This window comes from Ranitomeya imitator, chromosome 10 (genome assembly GCF_032444005.1).
Source record: "Ranitomeya imitator isolate aRanImi1 chromosome 10, aRanImi1.pri, whole genome shotgun sequence".
Classification (NCBI taxonomy): Eukaryota; Metazoa; Chordata; class Amphibia; order Anura; family Dendrobatidae; genus Ranitomeya; species Ranitomeya imitator.
In genome coordinates, this window is record NC_091291.1 from 139,400,273 (window position 1) to 139,421,967 (window position 21,695).

General features: G+C 46.4%; 1 protein-coding gene across 2 annotated transcripts in view; it reads left to right on the top strand.

Annotated features, from left to right (window-relative positions):
• The window catches only part of CTNNBIP1 (catenin beta interacting protein 1), a 20,838-nt gene extending 3,841 nt beyond the window's left edge, over positions 1-16,997 (top strand). For both annotated transcript variants that reach the window (XM_069741953.1, XM_069741954.1), the window contains exons 2-5: positions 4,507-4,560; positions 5,812-5,924; positions 7,677-7,767; positions 13,930-16,997. In XM_069741953.1, coding sequence (XP_069598054.1) covers positions 5,829-5,924; positions 7,677-7,767; positions 13,930-13,988 — 246 coding nt within the window. In that variant the 5' untranslated portion in view covers positions 4,507-4,560; positions 5,812-5,828 and the 3' untranslated portion in view covers positions 13,989-16,997. The remainder of the gene's footprint in view (positions 1-4,506; positions 4,561-5,811; positions 5,925-7,676; positions 7,768-13,929) is intronic.
• Positions 16,998-21,695: the final 4,698 nt, after the last annotated feature.

Below are 21,695 nucleotides of genomic sequence, written 5' to 3' on the forward strand. Positions count from 1 at the left end.
GTGTACATCTTATATACTGTGTGTAATGTACAGGTCCTTCTCAAAAAATTAGCATATAGTGTTAAATTTTATTATTTACCATAATGTAATGATTACAATTAAACTTTCATATATTATAGATTCATTATCCACCAACTGAAATTTGTCAGGTCTTTTATTGTTTTAATACTGATGATTTTGGCATACAACTCCTGATAACCCAAAAAACCTGTCTCAATAAATTAGCATATTTCACCCATCCAATCAAATAAAAGTGTTTTTTAATAACAAACAAAAAAACCATCAAATAATAATGTTCAGTTATGCACTCAATACTTGGTCGGGAATCCTTTGGCAGAAATGACTGCTTCAATGCGGCGTGGCATGGAGGCAATCAGCCTGTGACACTGCTGAGATGTTATGGAGGCCCAGGATGCTTCAATAGCGGCCTTAATCTCATCCAGAGTGTTGGGTCTTGCGTCTCTCAACTTTCTCTTCACAATATCCCACAGATTCTCTATGGGGTTCAGGTCAGGAGAGTTGGCAGGCCAATTGAGCACAGTAATACCATGGTCAGTAAACCATTTACCAGTGGTTTTGGCACTGTGAGCAGGTGCCAGGTCGTGCTGAAAAATGAAATCTTCATCTCCATAAAGCATTTCAGCCGATGGAAGCATGAAGTGCTCCAAAATCTCCTGATAGCTAGCTGCATTGACCCTGCCCTTGATGAAACACAGTGGACCAACACCAGCAGCTGACATGGCACCCCACACCATCACTGACTGTGGGTACTTGACACTGGACTTCAGGCATTTTGGCATTTCCTTCTCCCCAGTCTTCCTCCAGACTCTGGCACCTTGATTTCCGAATGACATGCAAAATTTGCTTTCATCAGAAAAAAGTACTTGGGACCACTTAGCAACAGTCCAGTGCTGCTTCTCTGTAGCCCAGGTCAGGCGCCTCTGCCGCTGTTTATGGTTCAAAAGTGGCTTTACCTGGGGAATGCGGCACCTGTAGCCCATTTCCTGCACACGCCTGTGCACGGTGGCTCTGGATGTTTCCACACCAGACTCAGTCCACTGCTTCCTCAGGTTCCCCAAGGTCTGGAATCGCTCCTTCTCCACAATCTTCCTCAGGGTCCGGTCTCCTCTTCTCGTTGTACAGCGTTTTCGGCCACATTGTTTCCTTCCAACAGACTTACCATTGAGGTGCCTTGATACAGCACTCTGGGAACAGCCTATTTGTTGAGAAATTTCTTTCTGGGTCTTACCCTCTTGCTTGAGGGTGTCAATGATGGCCTTCTTGACATCTGTCAGGTCGCTAGTCTTACCCATGATGGGGGTTTTGAGTAATGAACCAGGTAGGGAGTTTATAAAAGCCTCAGGTATCTTTTGCATGTGTTTAGAGTTAATTAGTTGATTCAGAAGATTAGGGTGATAGGTCGTTTAGAGAACCTTTTCTTGATATGCTAATTTATTGAGACAGGTTTTTTGGGTTATCAGGAGTTGTATGCCAAAATCATCAGTATTAAAACAATAAAAGACCTGACAAATTTCAGTTGGTGGATAATGAATCTATAATATATGAAAGTTTAATTGTAATCATTACATTATGGTAAATAATGAAATTTAACACTATATGCTAATTTTTTGAGAAGGACCTGTATATCTGCAGGTCACGTGTAACAGCCCCGGTGTGTGTGTGTATATAATGTGTACGGTCTGTCTACATCTTATATACTGTGTGTAATGTATATCTGCAAGTCACGTGTAACAGCCCCGGTGTGTGTGTGTATATGTATATAATGTGTATGACAGAACAGGAAAAAAAATCCAGCTTCCAAAAATAGTCCAATTTATTGAGAGTAAAATGCAAAGTCCAAAAACATGGTGAACAAGAGAGTGAGTAGCAGCAGGCTACGCGTTTCGACCAGTGTGTTCTTTTTCTAAGCAGCATGTGTATGGTCTGTACATCATATATACTGTGTGGATGGAGCGAGACACGATGTCCCAGATGTGTTCAATCAGATTCAGGTCTGGGGAACGGGCGGCCAGTCCATAGCTTCAATGCCTTCATCTTGCAGGAACTGCTGACACACTCCAGCCACATGAGGTCTGGTATTGCCCTGCATTAGGAGGAACCCAGGGCCAACCGCACCAGCATATGGTCTCACAAGGGGTCTGAGGATCTCATGGCAGTCAGGCTACCTCTGGCAAGCACACGGAGGGCCGTGCGGCCCCCAAAGAAATACCACCCCACACCATTACTGACCCACTGCCAAACCAGTCATGCTGAAGGAAGTTGCAGGCAGCAGATCACTCTCCCGGCGTCTCCACACTCTGTCACGTCTGTCACATGTGCTCAGTGTGAACCTGCCCTCATCCATGAAGAGCACAGGGCGCCAGTGGTACAGGCGCGACCTGGACCAAAAAAGGGGATGGTTCTGATTAGATCAGCTTTTTAACTTCTTTACAATTGGGCAGTTTTTCTGCACTTTTGTTTTTTCCTCATTTTCTTCCAAAGGCCGTAACATCTTATTTTCCCATCTCCATAGCACTTTGAGGACTTCTTTTGCAGGACTGGTTCCAGCTTTGAATGACACCCTTCATATTAACATGCACCGCACTGGAAAAAAGGGGAGCGTGCAATGTCATCGGTGGCGCTCGCCTCCCATTCTAGAAGGGACTGCACCAAGGCCCATTTGATTGCATTCTACACTTTGCATAAGTAAAAATGTAGGACCTGAGGGTCAGACCCTGGCAGCAGACTGGCACACTGTCATCGGCGCTGTCACTCGTACAGACAGCTGATGTCTTTCACCAGGGCAGAGGGTTCAGCTCCGCAGCTGCCCGTAACTCAAGCTCATCCTGAGGATGGAGGTGTTCATTTCCAGTAGGAAGCTACGGGTCACTTACATATTCTTCTTCTAGACTGAGGATGGGCTCGTTAAGTTACACTTCTCGCAACCTCTTGCCCTGTGACATGAATGACGTGGCCCTCTCTAGGATCTTCCCCTAATGCCCGGCCGCTGTGCCAGACCATGTGTGGTGCCCATGAATTTGTAGACTATTCTAGGGACTCCAGGCCTGTGTGTTGTGTAGTGGTGCATACCTATTATAATAACTGGACCTTGTATTTTATCTCTGTGTTCTGTTGTGCAATAATATTCTGGCAAAGAGAATGCATGGTTTCCAGCACAGGTGTGAACATAGCCTCGGGGTCCGTGACAGCAGTGTGAACAGAGCCTCACCGTGATATTGAAAGCGTAGGGGGTCTTTGTATTTATGTCAATAAAGACTTTATTAAGAACCCTATAAAAAAAAGTTTTGCAACTTTATTTTCTTTTTCATACCGTTCGCTGCAATTGTGTCCAGTCAATGACCTGGGAGAAAACAGGGATTTACTGAACAGTAGGAGATCTGATAATATAGTAACCGCTGCAGCCAATCTCTAGCCACAGTGGTCTCCTGCTTTATGGCGATTGTGATATTAGGGCTCATTCACACGTCGTTTATTATTATTAATGTACAAGAAAAACTGATCCCCGAGTTTGGTGCAAATTTCATCATCTTTTCTCGTATGGGAGTGTATGTATGATATATACGGTGTATATATATATATATATATATATATATATATATATATATATATATATGTGTGTGTATGTGTATATATATATATATATATATATATATATATGTGTGTGTATGTGTATATATATATATATATATATATATATATATATATATATATATATATATATATATATATATATATATATATATATATAATTTATTTTTTTTTAATTTTAACTTTACTTTTTGAGTCCTCGGAGAATCAGATCTTTGAACAGCCTTATTCACTATTACTGGTGGTTTGTGGAGCCTTTATTATCTGTACACGTCTGCACTTAATTGTAGGGTGCTGGAGAATGTCATAGAAGTAAAATCATGACTGTGTTTGTACAATGTGGTTGGATGTGTGTTAGAGGATTCTTACGACTGATGAATGGCCTTCATGGTTATATTCCATGACTGCGAGCAGAGAAATGGAAATCTTCGGACTGGAGTTTTTTGCTGATACATGAATTCTCCTTTACAATACTCCTCTTAGTGATGTGATCTGCGGCCGAGGGGACAGGCGGATTCTTAGGCTGCCGGACAGCTGCCATCAGAACTGTAATTCAAGAAGCGATATGAGAAATGTGTCACCATAAGAGCTGAATGTATGGACGTCTCCAGTCCTGGGGGATCTCCTTCACCAGCAGGAACAACCTCTTGTGGGAAGGTCGTTGGTTTTGTGCCACCATATAACATAGGGGGGATCGATCCCCGCTCCAGTGACTGCCTGTCCTGTATGTGACACAGTGCTGCGTATACTGTTTAACCCTTGCTGCAGATTGCCCTGTCTGTAATAGGGACTTTGCGACTTCCTGTGCTTTGTGAAGTACCGATGTCTTTGGGGGATACTTGAGGGTTTTAGTCCCGTTATGTAGTTTTACCAAAATTTAGAATTTTTCTTTTGCAGGGTCCCCTCCATACCATCCTACTGGCTGCACCTAGAAGACCCATCAGGAAAGAGGTATGTCTACACGATTCCACCAGAACTCATGTACATGAAAGGGAACCTGTAACTCGGCCCAGTGTTACACTATGGGGCTGCTCACATCTGCGATTATTTTCTCATGACGATTCAGCAACATGTTGCGATTGGCAACGAAACTGGGTTCACGCACCCATACAAGACTATGGATGCTGGTGAAACACCGGACTGCGCCCGGATGTCAGCCCAGTGCAGTCCGACATACAGCGCAGCGAGTCAGGCCATGGAGGAGATGGAGAAATTACTTTCTCCGTAGCTGTGCCCCGATCCTGTAGTGCGAGAGGATCGGAGCACTGCCACTCGGCTCACAGCAGAGCTTGAGCCCAATGTCGTCAGCATATTGCATCCGATGCCCGACGCTGGAGTGATTCCAGCCTTACAGTGATACTCGGCCACCATGCTGATAGTGCGGCTATCTGGAGAAAATGAACTTTTATCCTCCGGGGAGCCGCTGCTTTCAGTCCCAGTGATGAGGCCGGAGCGGCTACAGCCACCGCTCAGTATACTTAACGTGTCGGGGCACACCCGCAGCATACTGAGTGGTGTGTGAGTACTATGGCCGCCTATAGGACTGAAAGGAGAAAAAAAACAAAATCCTGCATAAGGCTACTTTGCCACTGAGCTGTTTGAGTTTTTGATGTTGTAGATTTTCTGCACCCATTATGTAGGATAATGCATTTACTTGCATTTAAAAAAAAATAAAAAAATACAGCGTGAAAAACTCATCATTGGAACGTAGCCTGAATCTGATATTTTTTGATTTTTTTTGTAATACCACGGATCTTGAAAATCACGTTATGGGGTCATTTTTATTACACAGTGAACGCCGTAAATACAAAACTAAAAAAAAAAATAAAATATTGTGTAATTGCTGGGTTGTTTTTTTTTTTTTTTTTTTTGCTTTTGCTTTTTTTTTACTCTCAAGTCCATCCATTTGGATTTTTTTTTCTGCTTTACAGTAAGTTGTCCTCTTTTGGTTATAGGGGCAGAAAAATAAATCAAGTTATGGCTGCACCCTTAGAGGGGGGTTTAGAACAGAGCCTGGTCTATAAGCTGTGGGGCGTCGGGTGGTCCCCGAGTTTCCGGTCTGAGGCCTTTACTAGATGTATTAGACATGAGAACACTGCCATCTTGTGGTGATAAATGTCAGTGCGGCTGTGTCTGCTCCCACCGACCATCACTACGTACACGAGTATTGTCTTTTACGTGATGGCTTACGTCTTCTTCCAGGGAGCAGGGCAGGGGGTATGAACCGTGAGGGGGCCCCCGGGAAGAGTCCGGATGAGATGTATGTGCAGCAGAAGGTGCGGGTCTTACTCATGCTGCGGAAGATGGGCTCCAATGTGAGTATTTGTTTCATGCAGTGGGAGTACCTCTGATGGCTGTAGGTGCTGTTGTACAGTCATGGCCAAAAGTATTGACACCCCTGCAATTCTGTCAGTTAATACTCAGTTTCTTCCTGAAAATGATTGCAAACACAAATTATTTGGTATTATTATCTTCATTTAATTTGTCTTAAATGAAAAAACACAAAAAGAATTGTCCTAAAGCCAAATTGGATATAATTCCACACCAAACATAAAAAAGGAGGTCGACAAAAGTATTGGCACCGTTCGAAAAATCATGTGATGCTTCTCTAATTTGTGTAATTAACAGCACCTGTAACTTACCTGTGGCCCCTAACAGGTGTTGGCAATAACTAAATCACACTTGCAGCCAGTTGACATGGATTAAAGTTGACTCAACCTCTGTCCTGTGTCCTTGTGTGTACCACATTGAGCATGGAGAAAAGAAAGAAGACCAGAGAACTGTCTGAGGACTTGAGTAACCGAATTGTGAGGAAGCATGAACAATCTCAAGGCTACAAGTCCATCTCCAAAGACCTGAATGTTCCTGTGTCTACCGTGCGCAGTGTCATCAAGAAGTGTAAAGCCCATGGCACTGTGGCTAACCTCCCTAGATGTGGACGGAAAAGAAAAATTGACAAGAGATTTCAACCCAAGATTGTGCGGATGTTGGATAAAGAACCTCGACTAACATCCAAACAAGTTCAAGCTGCCCTGCAGTCAGAGGGTACAACAGTGTCAACCCGTACTATCCGTCGGCGTCTGAATGAAAAGGGACTGTATGGTAGGAGACCCAGGAAGACCCCACTTCCTACCCCGAGACATAAAAAAGCCAGGCTGGAGTTTGCCAAAACTTACCTGAAAAAGCCTAAAACGTTTTGGAAGAATGTTCTCTGGTCAGATGAGACAAAAGTAGAGCTTTTTGGGTAAAGGCATCAACATAGAGTTTACAGGAGAAAAAAAGAGGCATTCAAAGAAAAGAACACGGTCCCTACAGTCAAACATGGCGGAGGTTCCCTGATGTTTTGGGGTTGCTTTGCTGCCTCTGGCACTGGACTGCTTGACTGTGTGCATGATATTATGAAGTCTGAAGACTACCAACAAATTTTGCAGCATAATGTAGGGCCCAGTGTGAGAAAGCTGGGTCTCCCTCAGAGGTCATGGGTCTTCCAGCAGGACAATGACCCAAAACACACTTCAAAAAGCACTAGAAAATGGTTTGAGAGAAAGCACTGGAGACTTCTAAGGTGGCCGGCAATGAGTCCAGACATGAATCCCATAGAAACCTGTGGAGAGATCTAAAAATGGCAGTTTGGAGAAGGCACCCTTCAAATATCAGGGACCTGGAGCAGTTTGCCAAAGAAGAATGGTGTAAAATTCCAGCAGAGCATTGTAAGAAACTCATTGATGGTTACCGGAAGCGGTCGGTCGCAGTTATTTTGGCTAAAGGTTGTGCAACCAAGTATTAGGCTGAGGGTGCCAATACTTTTGTCTGGCCCATTTTTGGAGTTTTGTGTGAAATGATCAATGTTTTGCTTCATTCTCTTTTGTGTTTTTTCATTTAAGACAAATTAAATGAAGATAATAATAACAAAGAATTTGTGTTTGCAATCATTTTCAGGAAGAAACTGAGTATTATCTGACGGAATTGCAGGGGTGTCAATACTTTTGGCCATGACTGTATATAGTTACTCAGATATCTGGATTCACAATGATATATTTGTTGGGTTTTTTTTTTTTTTCACATAGTTGACGCCCAGTGAAGAGGCGTTCCTGCGGACATATGCCGGAGTGGTCAATAGCCAGCTTAGTCAGCTTCCTCAGCACTCCATCGATCAAGGTACGTGCGACACAACGCCAATGATGGGAGCGCAGTGCCTGCCCTCACACCATCATGGCCCTGACGATGTCCTCACCTGTTCTGTTTTTTGTTTTTTTTTTATTCTTATTTGTATTAATAATGCCTAATAATAATTATGTGTTATGCGATTTTATTATTAATTTTATTTTTTTTTAAACAGATGCAAATAATATAATTTTAACAACTCCCCCATAACCCTGGTCTGGTCATCCTATACAATTATTAGAGTAAAGAGGTTTCCCCACGATAGGCATTGTGTGAATCTATTTTATTGAAACATGTAATGAGCATGTGCAAATGTCATGAACTGGAGGAGGAGGAGAAGGTGAGCTGCGACACCACCTATTGTGAATGGTTGATCCTCTGTTATCTACTGTATATAGAGGTGTTATCAGCAATTATGATCCTGGCTGTGATGATGACGCTGTTAATATGAAAAAAACAAAACATAGGACGTATGAGTCTAAGCCTGCCCAAAATGCCAGTGTGAAAACTGCATTTTCTGTTTTTCTCATATAGATCATGATATGGAAAAAAAAACATTTTCACTTTAAAAATGAGATGTAAACAATAGTTTGTTTCCTGATGAAACCTTCCCTTTTCATCTGTAATTTCGCCTGTCAATAGTGAAGGTGGCATTTAAGCAGTTAGAAACGCAGGGTGTGATTCCCTTTTGTTACTTATTGCGCCTTCTCGACAAACTGCGGGTCGATCGCATAAATTATTGCAGTGGATGCCTATTGAAGCCCCCCATCTGTCCCATATGTGTACACTGGTGAAGCCCCCTGCGCCTTCGTTTCATAGGAGATACTGCGGTTCTGCATTCTAATATAAAATTATATATCACAATATGCTCCGCAAAAAAATCGGAGCCATCTCGTGACGCAGATATTTTTAATGTGCGCGCTTCACACCTTAGTTGTAATGGGTGTTGTGCTGCCGATCTGTTACTGATACTTCTGTGTGCATTGTGAACAGGTGAGCGGCATTTGTATTTTGCGCAGTGTAAGCCCGGCTTTCGTCCGCAGACTGCTCTCGCCCAGTGATGTGCTCAGCCTGTCTTCTCTGTTATCAGAATTGCAATATGTCACCCAGTCCACCTGCGTTCTGATGGGGGGTCGATGAGCGGCTGTAGTGGAGTCGGGGTACCTCCAGCAGTTAACCTGTGATCTGGCAGCAGTTCTTTACTTTTTGTTCTTACTTGTTCTGACCACCAGATGTCGCCGCAGCACCCAGCATCGATCAGGCGGGGCGATCACTCATCAGGTCGCTGTCCTCCCTTGCTCTGGGCGCCGCGCTTCTTGGATTTTCTGCTGACGCACAATCATACAAGTTCCTGCTACTGTAGGAATCTGCTCGTACCTGAATGTGAATGTTTTATAGAGTGAGACTATAATCCGGCAGCGAATGTTGGATCTAGTCACCGCTGCGCAGGTCGTACACAATAAAACCGTGCAATTAGCGATGACTGTCTGGGGAGTAGATTGTGCTAATTATTTAGATGTTCTCATAGCCTAAAATGTAGTATAAGACTGACGGAGGACGGCCTGGTAACGATGTCTGGGAATCGCATCACTGTGCTTGTCGGAGTTTAATTAAGAAAGTGCAATTAACTGGCCAGGGCCGATGCATCTCGACACATTTTAATTAACTGCAACCAGTGGCTTATGTGCAATGTCCTGACGTGTGACGGAGGCAGTCAGCTGTGATGCCACATGAGCCGGGTAACCGGTCTGCAGGGTTACGTCAGCGCCTGCGGGAATAGAGAGATTAAGGTATATGTCTATATACAGACAAGTAGATAAACATCTGACCGTTTTGTGTTCCCAGCTCGTACGCAGAGCTATTAAACTGATCCTCCTGCTTCATTGTCCCCTCCCCAGTCTTTGACAGGCTGCACTGGTGATATCACAACTGCAGCGAATGACCGCTGCAACCAGTCACTAGGCTCAGAGATGCCGTTCTGACTACATCACTATCACTGTTGAGCCCAGTGATTGGCTGCAGTGGTCACGTTGGAATGTTACTGTTGCAGCCAGTGAACAAACTCTAGAACAGCGGCAGTAGCAGATATAGGGAAGGATTGGGCATGTTGATTCTCAATATGACTGATCGATTTATTCTCCGAGGCGCTAAGCCTCCGCTAGAGATGTCAGAAAACATGCTCTCACGATGATGCTGAGCGAGTATGAGTATGGGGGTAGAATGTTAAATATTGGGGGTCTCTGTATATTTGCGGAATAGTCTTCAGTTATTAAATTGACTTTAAGATGAAGTGAGCAACGTGTCCCCCTAGAGGGCAGGATGCGTCATCACACTCCGGTCCTATTCGCTTGGGCGAGATTACGTAGAGTCGCTTTCCCCCTCCCCGAGATCTTCTGTTTTCTACAAAGTGAAATGAAAACTGCGAACTGCAGACACAAAACTCAATGCCGCGGTCAAGGGCAGCGATGAGGAGGCAACGCTGTGCTGTCAGAACGACGACACTGACTTGTGAAGGAACCCCGCTCCCTAGATAATGATGAAGCCCTCCATGTCCCAGCATGCTCCTACCAGCCAGAGGATGAGACTTCCCATCCGTCAGCGGATGTCCAAGGATGACCTATAAGTATTTAATAGGATTAGATAGCTCTAAGGGATTTTCGTGTCAAGCTTTACCCCTTATTAATAATCCTCCTTGATCTGACCAGAGCTTCAGTACTTATGTGCAGGACTTGGCCTGTTGTACCACATGCAACCACAAGGTGGCAGAAGCAACGTCCCCATGTCTTATCAATACCCCAATCTGATATTTGCAGGGCCCTTTCTATCCTGCACCTCACACTTAATGCAAAGATGGAGAATTCTAAAAAGTTCTTCCTCACTAAAGCATTTATTACCTGTCCATGAGATACATTGGAAATGCTAAGTGATTTGGTTTCCACCAAGGAAACCCCACCGAACACCAAAATGTGGTACTGTAGACCCCCGTTCCAGCTGCGGGACTGCTGCTCCATTCGGACCCCCCCCCCCCCTTATCATTGCCTTCTAGGATAATATAGAAAGTGAACCTTTATTCTGGCAATCGGAGGAGGTCCCTATTGTTGGACCACCACTGATCTATTATTTATCATCCATTCAGTCAGCAGTTATAACGGAGTTTTAAATGTATCACCGTATGCCGAGCTTCATCCAAAATTCCACAAAAAAAAAATCTTAAAACTTTGCAAGAAATGGAATGAGAATGTAAAAAATTCCGGCAGATTTTATGCACAATTCGGCAAAAAAACAAACATTATTTTACCTCTCCAGCGTGTGATCATCTCAATGTTATTAATAGTCTCTTTGGATGAAAGTTTGTAAAAAAAAAAAAAAAAAAGGAGCAGATGGCGTGTGGGGTGTAGGTGGCGGCTGTGTGGGAGGACCTGTCACTCGCCTCCTCACGTTCTGCACCTGCACCGTACGTTACCAGTAATATACCGCACGCACGTCTTCTCCCGGGTTATTGCTGCCACCGAGGGTCTGGCTTCATGTGCAGGAGTGGATCCGGCAGGTTCTCTCCTTTTGGATCTAAAGTGCTTAAGATTGTTTTCCCCAAATCTGCATTTAGCTGAACCCACCCAAAGCAAAAGGGTAAAATCCGCCACATGTACGCACAAGAATAAGCGCGCTCAGATTTCTGCCGCTTGTGAACGGGGTTTTTGAAAACTCGTCGACAAGTACATTTATGCAAATTTGCATTTTTTTCCCCCAAATTTGCAAAGCCTGACCATGATCTTAGATTTGCATTTTATGGGGATGGCTTGCAATATCCTGGTCCCAATTTTTCTCTGTAGTGGGATGAGGTGTCCTTCCCCGGCCAATATAATCTCCAGCCGTATACCGTCCTCGTGTTGGACGCAGAGGAGCTGGCACTCTAATCCGCTTCTACCCAGTGACTACCGGCTGAGGTTACACCCCGGATTATTGCATCTTTGTGACTCTGAGATAGAACCATGGCCGCGGCATGAGGAGTTTGCAGATGCTGGGAGTTGTAGTGACAGCAGGAATCCTCGAGGTTGTATTGAAAGCCAGTGTACGACCAGACGTGTTACGTGATTTTTGACGCCTTTTCTTTTCCTGTAAGGTGAAGATTAGCGCTGCTGCCCGGAGTCGTGAAAGCTCCCAATGTATTAACATTTTGCACCATTTTCAGCCCAAATCTTTGTTGCACATATTCACCAGCCATAAGGTGGCGCAGAAAGGAGCAAGCACTAAAAGCTGTTTATATATTCACCAGCCATAAGGTGGCGCAGAAAGGAGCAAGCACTAAAAGCTGTTATATATATATATATATATATATATATATATATATATATATATATATATATATATATATATATATATATCGTATAATTCTGCATTGCTGCGGCCCTGCACCTTCCCTTATTTTTGATCATATGCCTGAAGGTCAGAGCAGGCTTTATATTTATGAACCAGGAGGCTCTGGATGAGAAAAGGTCACCCTGTGCATTAATGCAAAATGGGGACATAAAGGGAACTTGTTTTATAAAGGAAACAAAACCTGTGACCCGGCAGCAGCGGTGATGTTCCCGGAGATGTCCCCGCTTTCTTGCCTGGCGCTCGGGTCATTGTGGCGCATTAATCAGGCCGTCTGCTGAATCCTCTGTAATTCTCCATCCTCATTAGGTATCCAAACGCCAACCTGCAGCTTTCCGTGCCCTCCCGGCTTATCCGTCCATCACCATGGTAACTGGAGAGAGCGGTCTCCTCGCTCTGCTGGTAAGGGAGGCAGCTCCCTGTAGGATTGTGTTGGGGGATTATTAAAGCGCTGGTTCTTGGCACATCCCCTCGACTGTCGGCGCGCACACGGCTTCAAATACAAAGCCGCAGAGAAGCTGCGCGGCTCTGTGATACGATGTGAATTGCATTTCTCCGGCGGTGAAGGTGGTAGCAGTCGGGCATCTTAATTGGCATAGCGGCTATTAAAAAAAAAAAAAAAAGCAAGAAAATACACTGATGCCGCTGAGACATAGGCCTTGTCATGTCACCTGTTAACACTACGTAGTGCAGGCATCCTGTGCATGTGTATTCCATAAATGCCGATGTAGCAGAGCTCAGCGTGTCTCTGGATTATGAAGAAGGTGACAATCATTACATGCGCTGTCTTGGCTCCATGTGACGATCCACAACCGTTATTCCTTGTGGAATTTCTGCAGCTTTTACCTGCGGTGTAAGTTGCGTGTGACTGCGGCTCAGATGTCATTTGTGTTTTTTTTTTTTTTTTTTTGCATCTATAAAATATCGATGTGTAAAATATTGATCCTTGTACTGAGGTACGTCGCTGTGTAGCCTAAGGAAACGGGCAACATGGCGACTTTGGTCATGACACGAGGCAAACGTCACAACATGAATGTGGTCACATCGTGCCAAGTTAGGCTACTTTCACACTTGCGTCGTTTGGCCTCCGTCACAATGCATCGTTTTGGGAAAAAAACGCATCCTGCAAATGTGCCCGCAGGATGCGTTTTTTACCCATAGACTTGTATTGCCAACGGATGGTCATCCGTCGTGCACTGAGTCCGCCGCCAAATAGCGGTCCGTCGTTCAGAGGAACGTTTTTTGTCCACGTCGGAAAATAGTTCAGTGATTGGTCCTGCGTTGTCCGTCGTCGGCTACAATGGAAGCCTATGGACGCAGGATCTGTCGCTGACCGTCACTCGCAGGAATCCTCTCTCTCGTCCGTCGATACGTCATTTTGCTGCACAACGACGTACAGCAGAAGACGCAAGTGTGAAAGTAACCTTACTGCAAGCAGAGGCGCGCTGCAGAACAAAATCCTGCAAACCGGCCGCGATGTGACCACATTCACCATGACGCTCTGCACAATGCAAGCTTTGGCCGACACACTATTTGTCGCTTTGTAAAACCAGCATTAAATGGCAGCAACCTCATGGCTCCTCAAAGTCACGTGCCCAGCATATGCAAAGCAACGCTGATGCGTTTCAGTCCCTGCCGGGATCCTGCTATTACGAACAGTCGGTCAGATTTGGGGACATCTAACAGCTGACGTCACACAGCGGTCATTGCTGATACTTCTTAGACTCATCGTTAGGATCGTAGTTGATTCTTTAGTTTTCACCTTCCATCTTTCTCTTGCAGGTGCTGAGGACGTGGTGATGGCGTTCTCCAGGTCAGAGGCAGAAGATCGAAGGCAGTAACAGCGTAGCCACCATTGCCAAATCCCAGAGCACAGATGGTTGAGGCGCAGGTGCCCCGGAGTTCTCCTCCTCCTCATCCTCCCGACAACTCTACAGTTTCTCCCAAGTTTCTAATATGATTTAATTTCATCCTTCTACTTTTAAGACTCTTCCCTACTGGCGGCCGACTTCCAGAAACGACCAAGACAACATGGCGGCCTGCACACGGAGAGCGGACTTTCTTCGCCAGCAGAAGCATTTTCCTTCCTATGTTGATGTTTTGGGGGTTTTTTTGCCGTCACTCCTGTTTCCAAAACGAGAGGTCGGTCCACACTCTCGCCTGATTTCCGCGGTGGGGACGGCGGCTGCTGCTGAGGTCTGTGCTCAGCGTCGGATTCGCTTGTACAGACTTTTAGGTTCATATTGTAATTTTCTTTTTTAATTATTGATGATGTCAGCGCTTTGGCTGTTACACTGTGTTTTTTTGACTTGAAAGAAGTAAGCTTTTGCAGTATTTATTACCAGTGTGGGGGAGGGCGATGTATGTGCTTCTGTCCTGATTTATCTTACATTGGAAGCACAAGAAAATGGATTCTTAGATATTTACCTTTTTTTTTTTTTTATATTTCTTTTGTCTGAACATAGGGATGGGTGGGCTGCTTCACTTTATTCTGTATATGTTCCATCTTGTGCCATATGTGTAGCGGTGCTGCCGGTCCGACCAGACGGTGGCAGCCGGTCCGACCAGACGGTGGCAGCCGGCCGCCATCTCAGCTAGACTGACATTCAGTTATTTGTTGGTGGTCTCGCTGAGGCATGAGGTGGGGCGTGCCTCCTACTCCATTAATGTGATCAAGGAATGGTTAGGTTTCATGGATTCTGCCCATGGGAATAGTCCAGTCCTAGGCATGACCTGCATGTATTGGATTAATTACAAGGTGTCCTGGTAGGTCCGGGGGCATGAGGTGGATATGGAGAGCAATTACTCAATTTTATCCACATGATGCATAAATAAATCTGCAGCGTAAAGTTACATCCTGTGGATTTGAAGGAAACTGCAGAATAATTACTGCGGTGGGTTTTCATGGTTTATTTCAAATGAAAAAGGTGCAAGAAATCTGCAGCATTTGTGTACTAAAGTCCTTGATATGGGGTGCATGGATGTAGTTGTGAAAGGGTTCTCCGTCACCGTTCACCTCCAGAGGTAAGAGGCGTTACATCAGAGACCCGGAATACGATGCATGCACGGTCCTGGACGTCCCCGATACAAATGTGAGCTATCCCTTTATGCTGCCCATAGTCAGAGGCTGCAGGATCGGCCCTAAGTTTATTTCTCACTGTATAGGAGCCTGTGGCTGATAGAACCCATCTTTAGTGTTTATTTGGGCCATGCCCCTTATTACTTTCTCCTCTCACAGTCCTATATTTGTATCAGTCACCTGAGCCCCTGATTTTATATAATGGCCATAAAGAAGATGATGATGATATCATCCTTGGTAGGAACGTCTTATAAATGTCTGGTGCAGCCTTCCCGACCTTAAAGGGACACTGTCACCTGAATTTGGAGGGAACAATCTTCAGCCATGGAGGCGGGGTTTTGGGGTTTTTGATTCACCCTTTCCTTACCCGCTGGCTGCAATATTGGATTGAAGTTCATTCTCTGTCCTCCGTAGTACACGCCTGCACAAGACAATCTTGCACAGCGCAGGCGTGTACGATGGAGGACAGAGAATGAACTTCAATCCAATATTGCAGCCAGCGGGTAAGGAAAGGGTGAATCAAAAACCCCAAAACCCCGCCTCCATGGCTTAAGATTATTCCCTCCAAATTCAGGTGACAGTGTCCCTTTAACAGCGTTCCTGTTCATAATGGGATCAGCTGATTTCCTTTCTGATGCTTTTTCTTAGAACTGGATTCTTGTTTACAGGGTCCCTGATGCCGTATGAGATGTGAGGTGCTATCTGCTGGGTGGGGGGGATCTATACACTCGATAGGGGGTCTCCTGTGAGCTACTACCCACAGTTGTATCTAAAGTGAAGAGACCATGATGATTTATAAAGTGTGGAAACGCCCCGTTGTGGTCCCTATCATGTAGGACGACCGGTGTTGCAGCCATAATACCGACCCTACAGATATACTGCCGTACAGCACAGGGGCCTGTGATGCACATTCAGTAAAGCCACCTTTGCATAATGCGGGGTCTCTGCTCACAGACCCTCCCTCGCAGATGTGATCTGTATATACGTGACCTAACCTTATAGATGAGAAACTACTCCTACATTTGTGTTTACAGCAATATTTTCTTTACTCTTTTGTGGTAAGAACTTTCTGTGCCTCCTACAGACAGTATATGATGGCATCCGGATCCGTGTGCGCCGACTACCTTCCGGCATCCCCGCGCCTCTTCTGCTGACGAGTAGGGCCGGTGTGATGCCAAGCCAGTGCTGAGGCCTTCCTCATCAGTAGAGGTGTAGGTAGTAGGAGGTGTGCAGGACTTGCTGAACTCTACATCCAGGCAATCATTGGGCTACTAGATGAGCTCCTCCCCCTGGACTGCTTGTGCTGTAGCTCCACCCCCTGACTACAGTAAAATTAAAAGTCTCATTCCCAGAAGTCAGGTGGCATTCGAGCTCTTTGAATGCTTTTTGTTTGCCTTGCTGCTTCTTAAAGGCTAGGCTTAGATGTAGGCTCCCAGAGAGACAGGGTTCCTTTAAGAATAAGTGCAGCCTTATTTTAGAATTTAATGCATATAAAATCCTAATCTGGAGATGCCCCCTCCACAGCGCCTCGTACCTCAGTGATGGCACTAGCCCTGACTGAATCGTCTTCACAGCTAGTGGTCCTGCCGGTCATTGATGTGATCCCCCGATCTGATGGAGGGTCCACGTCTCCTCCCAGCGCTGATGTCTTGTGTTCTTAGAGTAGATCCTCCATCTCTTCTCCAACCTGATGTTTGCACAATGACAAACGGCGCGTCCTGTCTACCGATCAGTGTAAATCTCTACAACACAACACGACTCTTGCTTTTAATCTTCCCGTGTGCACTGGTCTTATTTACTGCAAGTGGTCATGTATGCGGAGTATGATGGGGTGGGTGCATGGCAGACATAATCCATAAGAGGGAGCACCCTGCTCACAATGTGTATGCACCTACATAATATATGGGTATGCGCCCCCCACAGCCCGGCTCCAGGGGCTTCTCTGTGCTCCCATCCTACAGCCAGAGACATTAATATATAACAGCTCCGCTCTTCTGGGAAGACTTTCTATCAGTATTTTGATGCTTCTGTGGGAATTTTTGCCCCTTCATCCAGAATAACATATGTAATGTCAGACCCTGATGTTGAGGTGGGCAGGTCGGGCTCATAATTTCCATTATGGGTGTTGGATGGGGTCCAGGTTCTTCCACCAAACTCCCCCTCTATGTCTGTATGAACCTTGTTCACTGAGCACAGTCATGGGGAACAGAAAAGGGTCATCGCCAAACTGTTCCCATAAAGCAGATTGGCATGGCTATCGTGAGTCAGTACAATCTCCGTACGTTGCCACAGAATATGTTGCCGCTATAAAAGCGTGGTGCTATGGGTTCTCAGTTTTGCTCTTTGGTTTGTGCATGGCCGAGAGAAATCTCCAATGTATTTCTTCTGATTCACCATCGATCGCACTCTCAGTGGCCGCCTGTTTTCCTGTCCTTGCCTTTCACACACAGTGGGGGTGACTCCGTCATGGGCGGATTTAGATTGCAGGGACAAGTATTATCTCAGCACTGCCAGTGACTAATCCTGCACTCACCTGCTTCCCCTGGGGCGACTTCTTCTTACAGTCTGGTGATGCAAGCAGGTTATTTTCCTGTTGCTGAAAGGCAAAACTCAAGGAGAAAAATAATATGAAATATGGAGCCTGAATGTGTCCACGCCGAGGCTTCCATGCGATCTCTGGTTCATACACTAAAGGCCCCTTCACATTTAGCGACGCTGCAGCGATACCGACAACGATCCGAATCGCTGCAGCGTCGCTGTTTGGTCGCTGGAGAGCTGTCACACAGACCGCTCTCCAGCGACCAACGATGCCGGTAACCAGGGTAAACATCGGGTAACTAAGCGCAGGGCCGCGCTTAGTAACCCGATGTTTACCCTGGTTACCATGCTAAAAGTAAAAAAAACAAACCGTACATACTTACCTAACGCTGTCTGTCCTCCAGCGCTGCGCTCTGCTTCTCTGCACTCCTCCTGTACTGTCTGGGAGCCGGAAAGCAGAGCGGTGACGTCACCGCTCTGCTTTCCGGCTCACAGACAGTACAGGAGGAGAGCAGAGCACAGCGCTGGAGGACAGACGGCTGTAGGTAAGTATGTACTGTTTGTTTTTTTTTACTTTTAGCATGGTAACCAGGGTAAACATCGGGTTACTAAGCGCGGCCCTGCGCTTAGTTACCCGATGTTTACCCTGGTTACCAGTGAAGACATCGCTGGATCGGTGTCACACACGCCGATCCAGCGATGTCTCCAGGGAGTCCAGCGACGAAATAAAGTTCTGGACTTTATTCAGCGACCAACGATCTCCCAGCAGGGGCCTGATCGTTGGTCGCTGTCACACAGAACGATTTCATTAACGATATCGTTGCTACGTCATAAATAGCAACGATATCGTTAACAATATCGTTATGTGTGAAGGTACCTTAAGGGTAGACATAATAAAATGTGTCCCAGAATTTTCTGCATGTAACTTTATTTTACATTTTACCTTTGCCACAAATGAGAAACGCTAATGCCAAAACTACAACGAGGGTGGACACGTAGAAAGCCAGAGGGATAGAGACCGACCCGCTGGAGACTAATATGATGGAGGCCCCTATACCGACCCGTCGTGACCGGGACTTCACGTTTCTCTGCAGCAAATCCTGAGCTTTGCTCATCCCACAGGTGAACGATAGGGTTGACATTTTGCAATTTTGAATCATCACCTTGATCTCTTATGTTCCTCCTAATTAATCACTATCTGCTGAAATAGACGAGACGCTATCATTAGAGAATCGCGATGCAGTACCATGTGTATATAGGTGGTACGTGTCATCCCCATGATGCCAACAGAACATTGCACTATTGTGCAAAACGTTGTCCATCACTTTGTTTCCCCCAAAGCCCATGAGGGAAAACAATTCATGAGACCCGACCACCTTTATTGCTCCATGGGCCAGTTCTGATGCTCACATACCTAATGTAAGAGCTTTCACCAGTGGAGAGGAGTCCGCAACTCTCCACAAGACCCTCTATATACTGAGAATGCCCCACACGACCTTCCGTATACCAGGAACACCCTACAAGACCCTCTATACCAGGAACAACCCGCAAGACCTTCCGTATACTGGGAACACCCCATGAGACCCTCCGTATGCCGGTAACACCCCATGAGAGCCTTCGTATACCAGGAACAACCCGCAAGACCTTCCGTACAACGGTAGCACCCCGAGACCCTCCGTATACCGGTAACACCCCACGAGACTCCGTATACCAGGAACACCCCACGAGGCCCTCCATACACCCACCGGGAACACCCCACAAGAATCGGATGTGCTTTGCATCTGATCTGATCATTATCAAGTCTTATCAGCGTCGGATGAGAGTTCCTCCACCTTTGGTCACAGGTGACATTTCTGTGGCTACAGTCACTGGTGACGTGGCGATTTGCTTCATTCTCCTATTTTCATGGCTGCAGGGGCCAAGCTGTCATGTTCTCATGTGAAGGTGTGTTCTGTGTGAGCTCACAGCGTACTGACGAGTCCCGGCCTGTGCTGGAGCTGTGGTGTCATTGTCTGGCGATATGGCTCAGCTTCTATAAAGCGGGGGGAATATTTCCAGTGCGTGATCCTATGTGAATCAGGTTTCCGAGAGGCCATAAGCCGTCACATACAAAAGGCTGCTGTTCCTATACATTACGCATCATTGTGCAGCCATGTCTGAACACTTATCTGTCCTCTGCTAAACTGCACATATTCCTGTAAGAGGGCTTCACAGTAGGGTGGGAGCGATCCGCTCCCCACAGTCTGGAGGAGACATGTCCTAACTCTATAATGAAAAGTTCTGCAACTTTCTGATACATCTCATATGCGGTGTCACATACTCTGCCAACCGACGGGTCTATTAGTTACCACAAAGGTAACGAACCACTCCATGCTGGGATCACCCCAAGACCCACCATATACCAGGAACACCCCACAAGATCCATTGTATACGGGGAACACCCCACAAGACCCATCGTATACCGGGAACACCCGACAAGACCCATCGTATACCAGGAACGCCCGACAAGACCCATCGTATACCAGGAACGCCCCACAAGACCCATCGTATACCAGGAACGCCCCACAAGACCCATCGTATACCAGGAACGCCCCACAAGACCCATCGTATACCAGGAACGCCCCACAAGACCCATCGTATACCAGGAACGCCCCACAAGACCCATCGTATACCAGGAACACCCCACAAGACCCATCGTATACCAGGAACACCCCACAAGCCTCAACGTATATTGGGAACACCCTACAAGATCTATTGTGTACCAGGAACACCCCACCAGATCCACTGTATACGGGGAACACCCCACAAGCCTCAACATATACTGGGAACACCCCACAAGCCTCAACGTATACTGGGAACACCCCACAAGCCTCAACGTATACTGGGAACACCCTACAAGATCTATTGTGTACCAGGAACACCCCACAAGACCCATCGTATACCAGGAACACCCCTCAAGATCCACTGTATACGGGCAAAACCCCACAAGCCTCAACGTATACTGGGAACACCCTACAAGATTTATTGTGTACCAGGAACACCCCACAAGATCCATTGTATACCAGGAACACCCCACAAGACCTGCCGTATACCGGGAACACCCCACAAGATCTATTGTATACCGTGAACACTCAAGACCCGCCGTATACCGTGAACACCTCACAAGACCCCCTGTATACCGGGAACACCCTGCAAGACCCTCCATATACCGGGAACACCCCACAAGACCCGTCGTGTACCGGGAACACCCCACAAGACCCGTCGTGTACCGGGAACACACCACAAAACCCGCCGTGTACTGAGAACACCCCACAAGACCCACCGCATACCGGGAACACCCTACAGGATCTATTGTGTACCAGGAACACCCCATAAGACCTGCCGTATACCGGGAACACCCCACAAGATCTATTGTATACCGGGAAAACCTCACAAGGCCCGCCGTTTACCGCGAACACCCCACAAGACCCGTCATATACCGGGAACACCTCACAATACCCCCTGTATACCGGGAACACCCTACAAGACCATCCATATACCAGGAACACCCCACAAAACCCGCCGTGCACTGGGAACACCCCACAAGACCCGCCGTGTACTGGGAACACCCCACAAGACCTGCCATATACCTGGAACACCCCACAAGACCCGCCGTGTACCGGGAACACCCCACAAGACCCGCCGTGTACCGAGAACACCCCACAAGACCCGCCGTATACTGGGAACACCTCACAAGACCCCCTGTATACCGGGAACACCCTGCAAGACCCTCCATATACCGGGAACACCCCACAAGACCCGCCAGGTACTGGGAACACCCCACAAGACCTGCCGTATACCTGGAACACCCCACAGGACCCGCCGTATACTGGGAACACCTCACAAGACCCCCTGTATACCGGGAACACCCCACAAGACCCGCCATGTACTG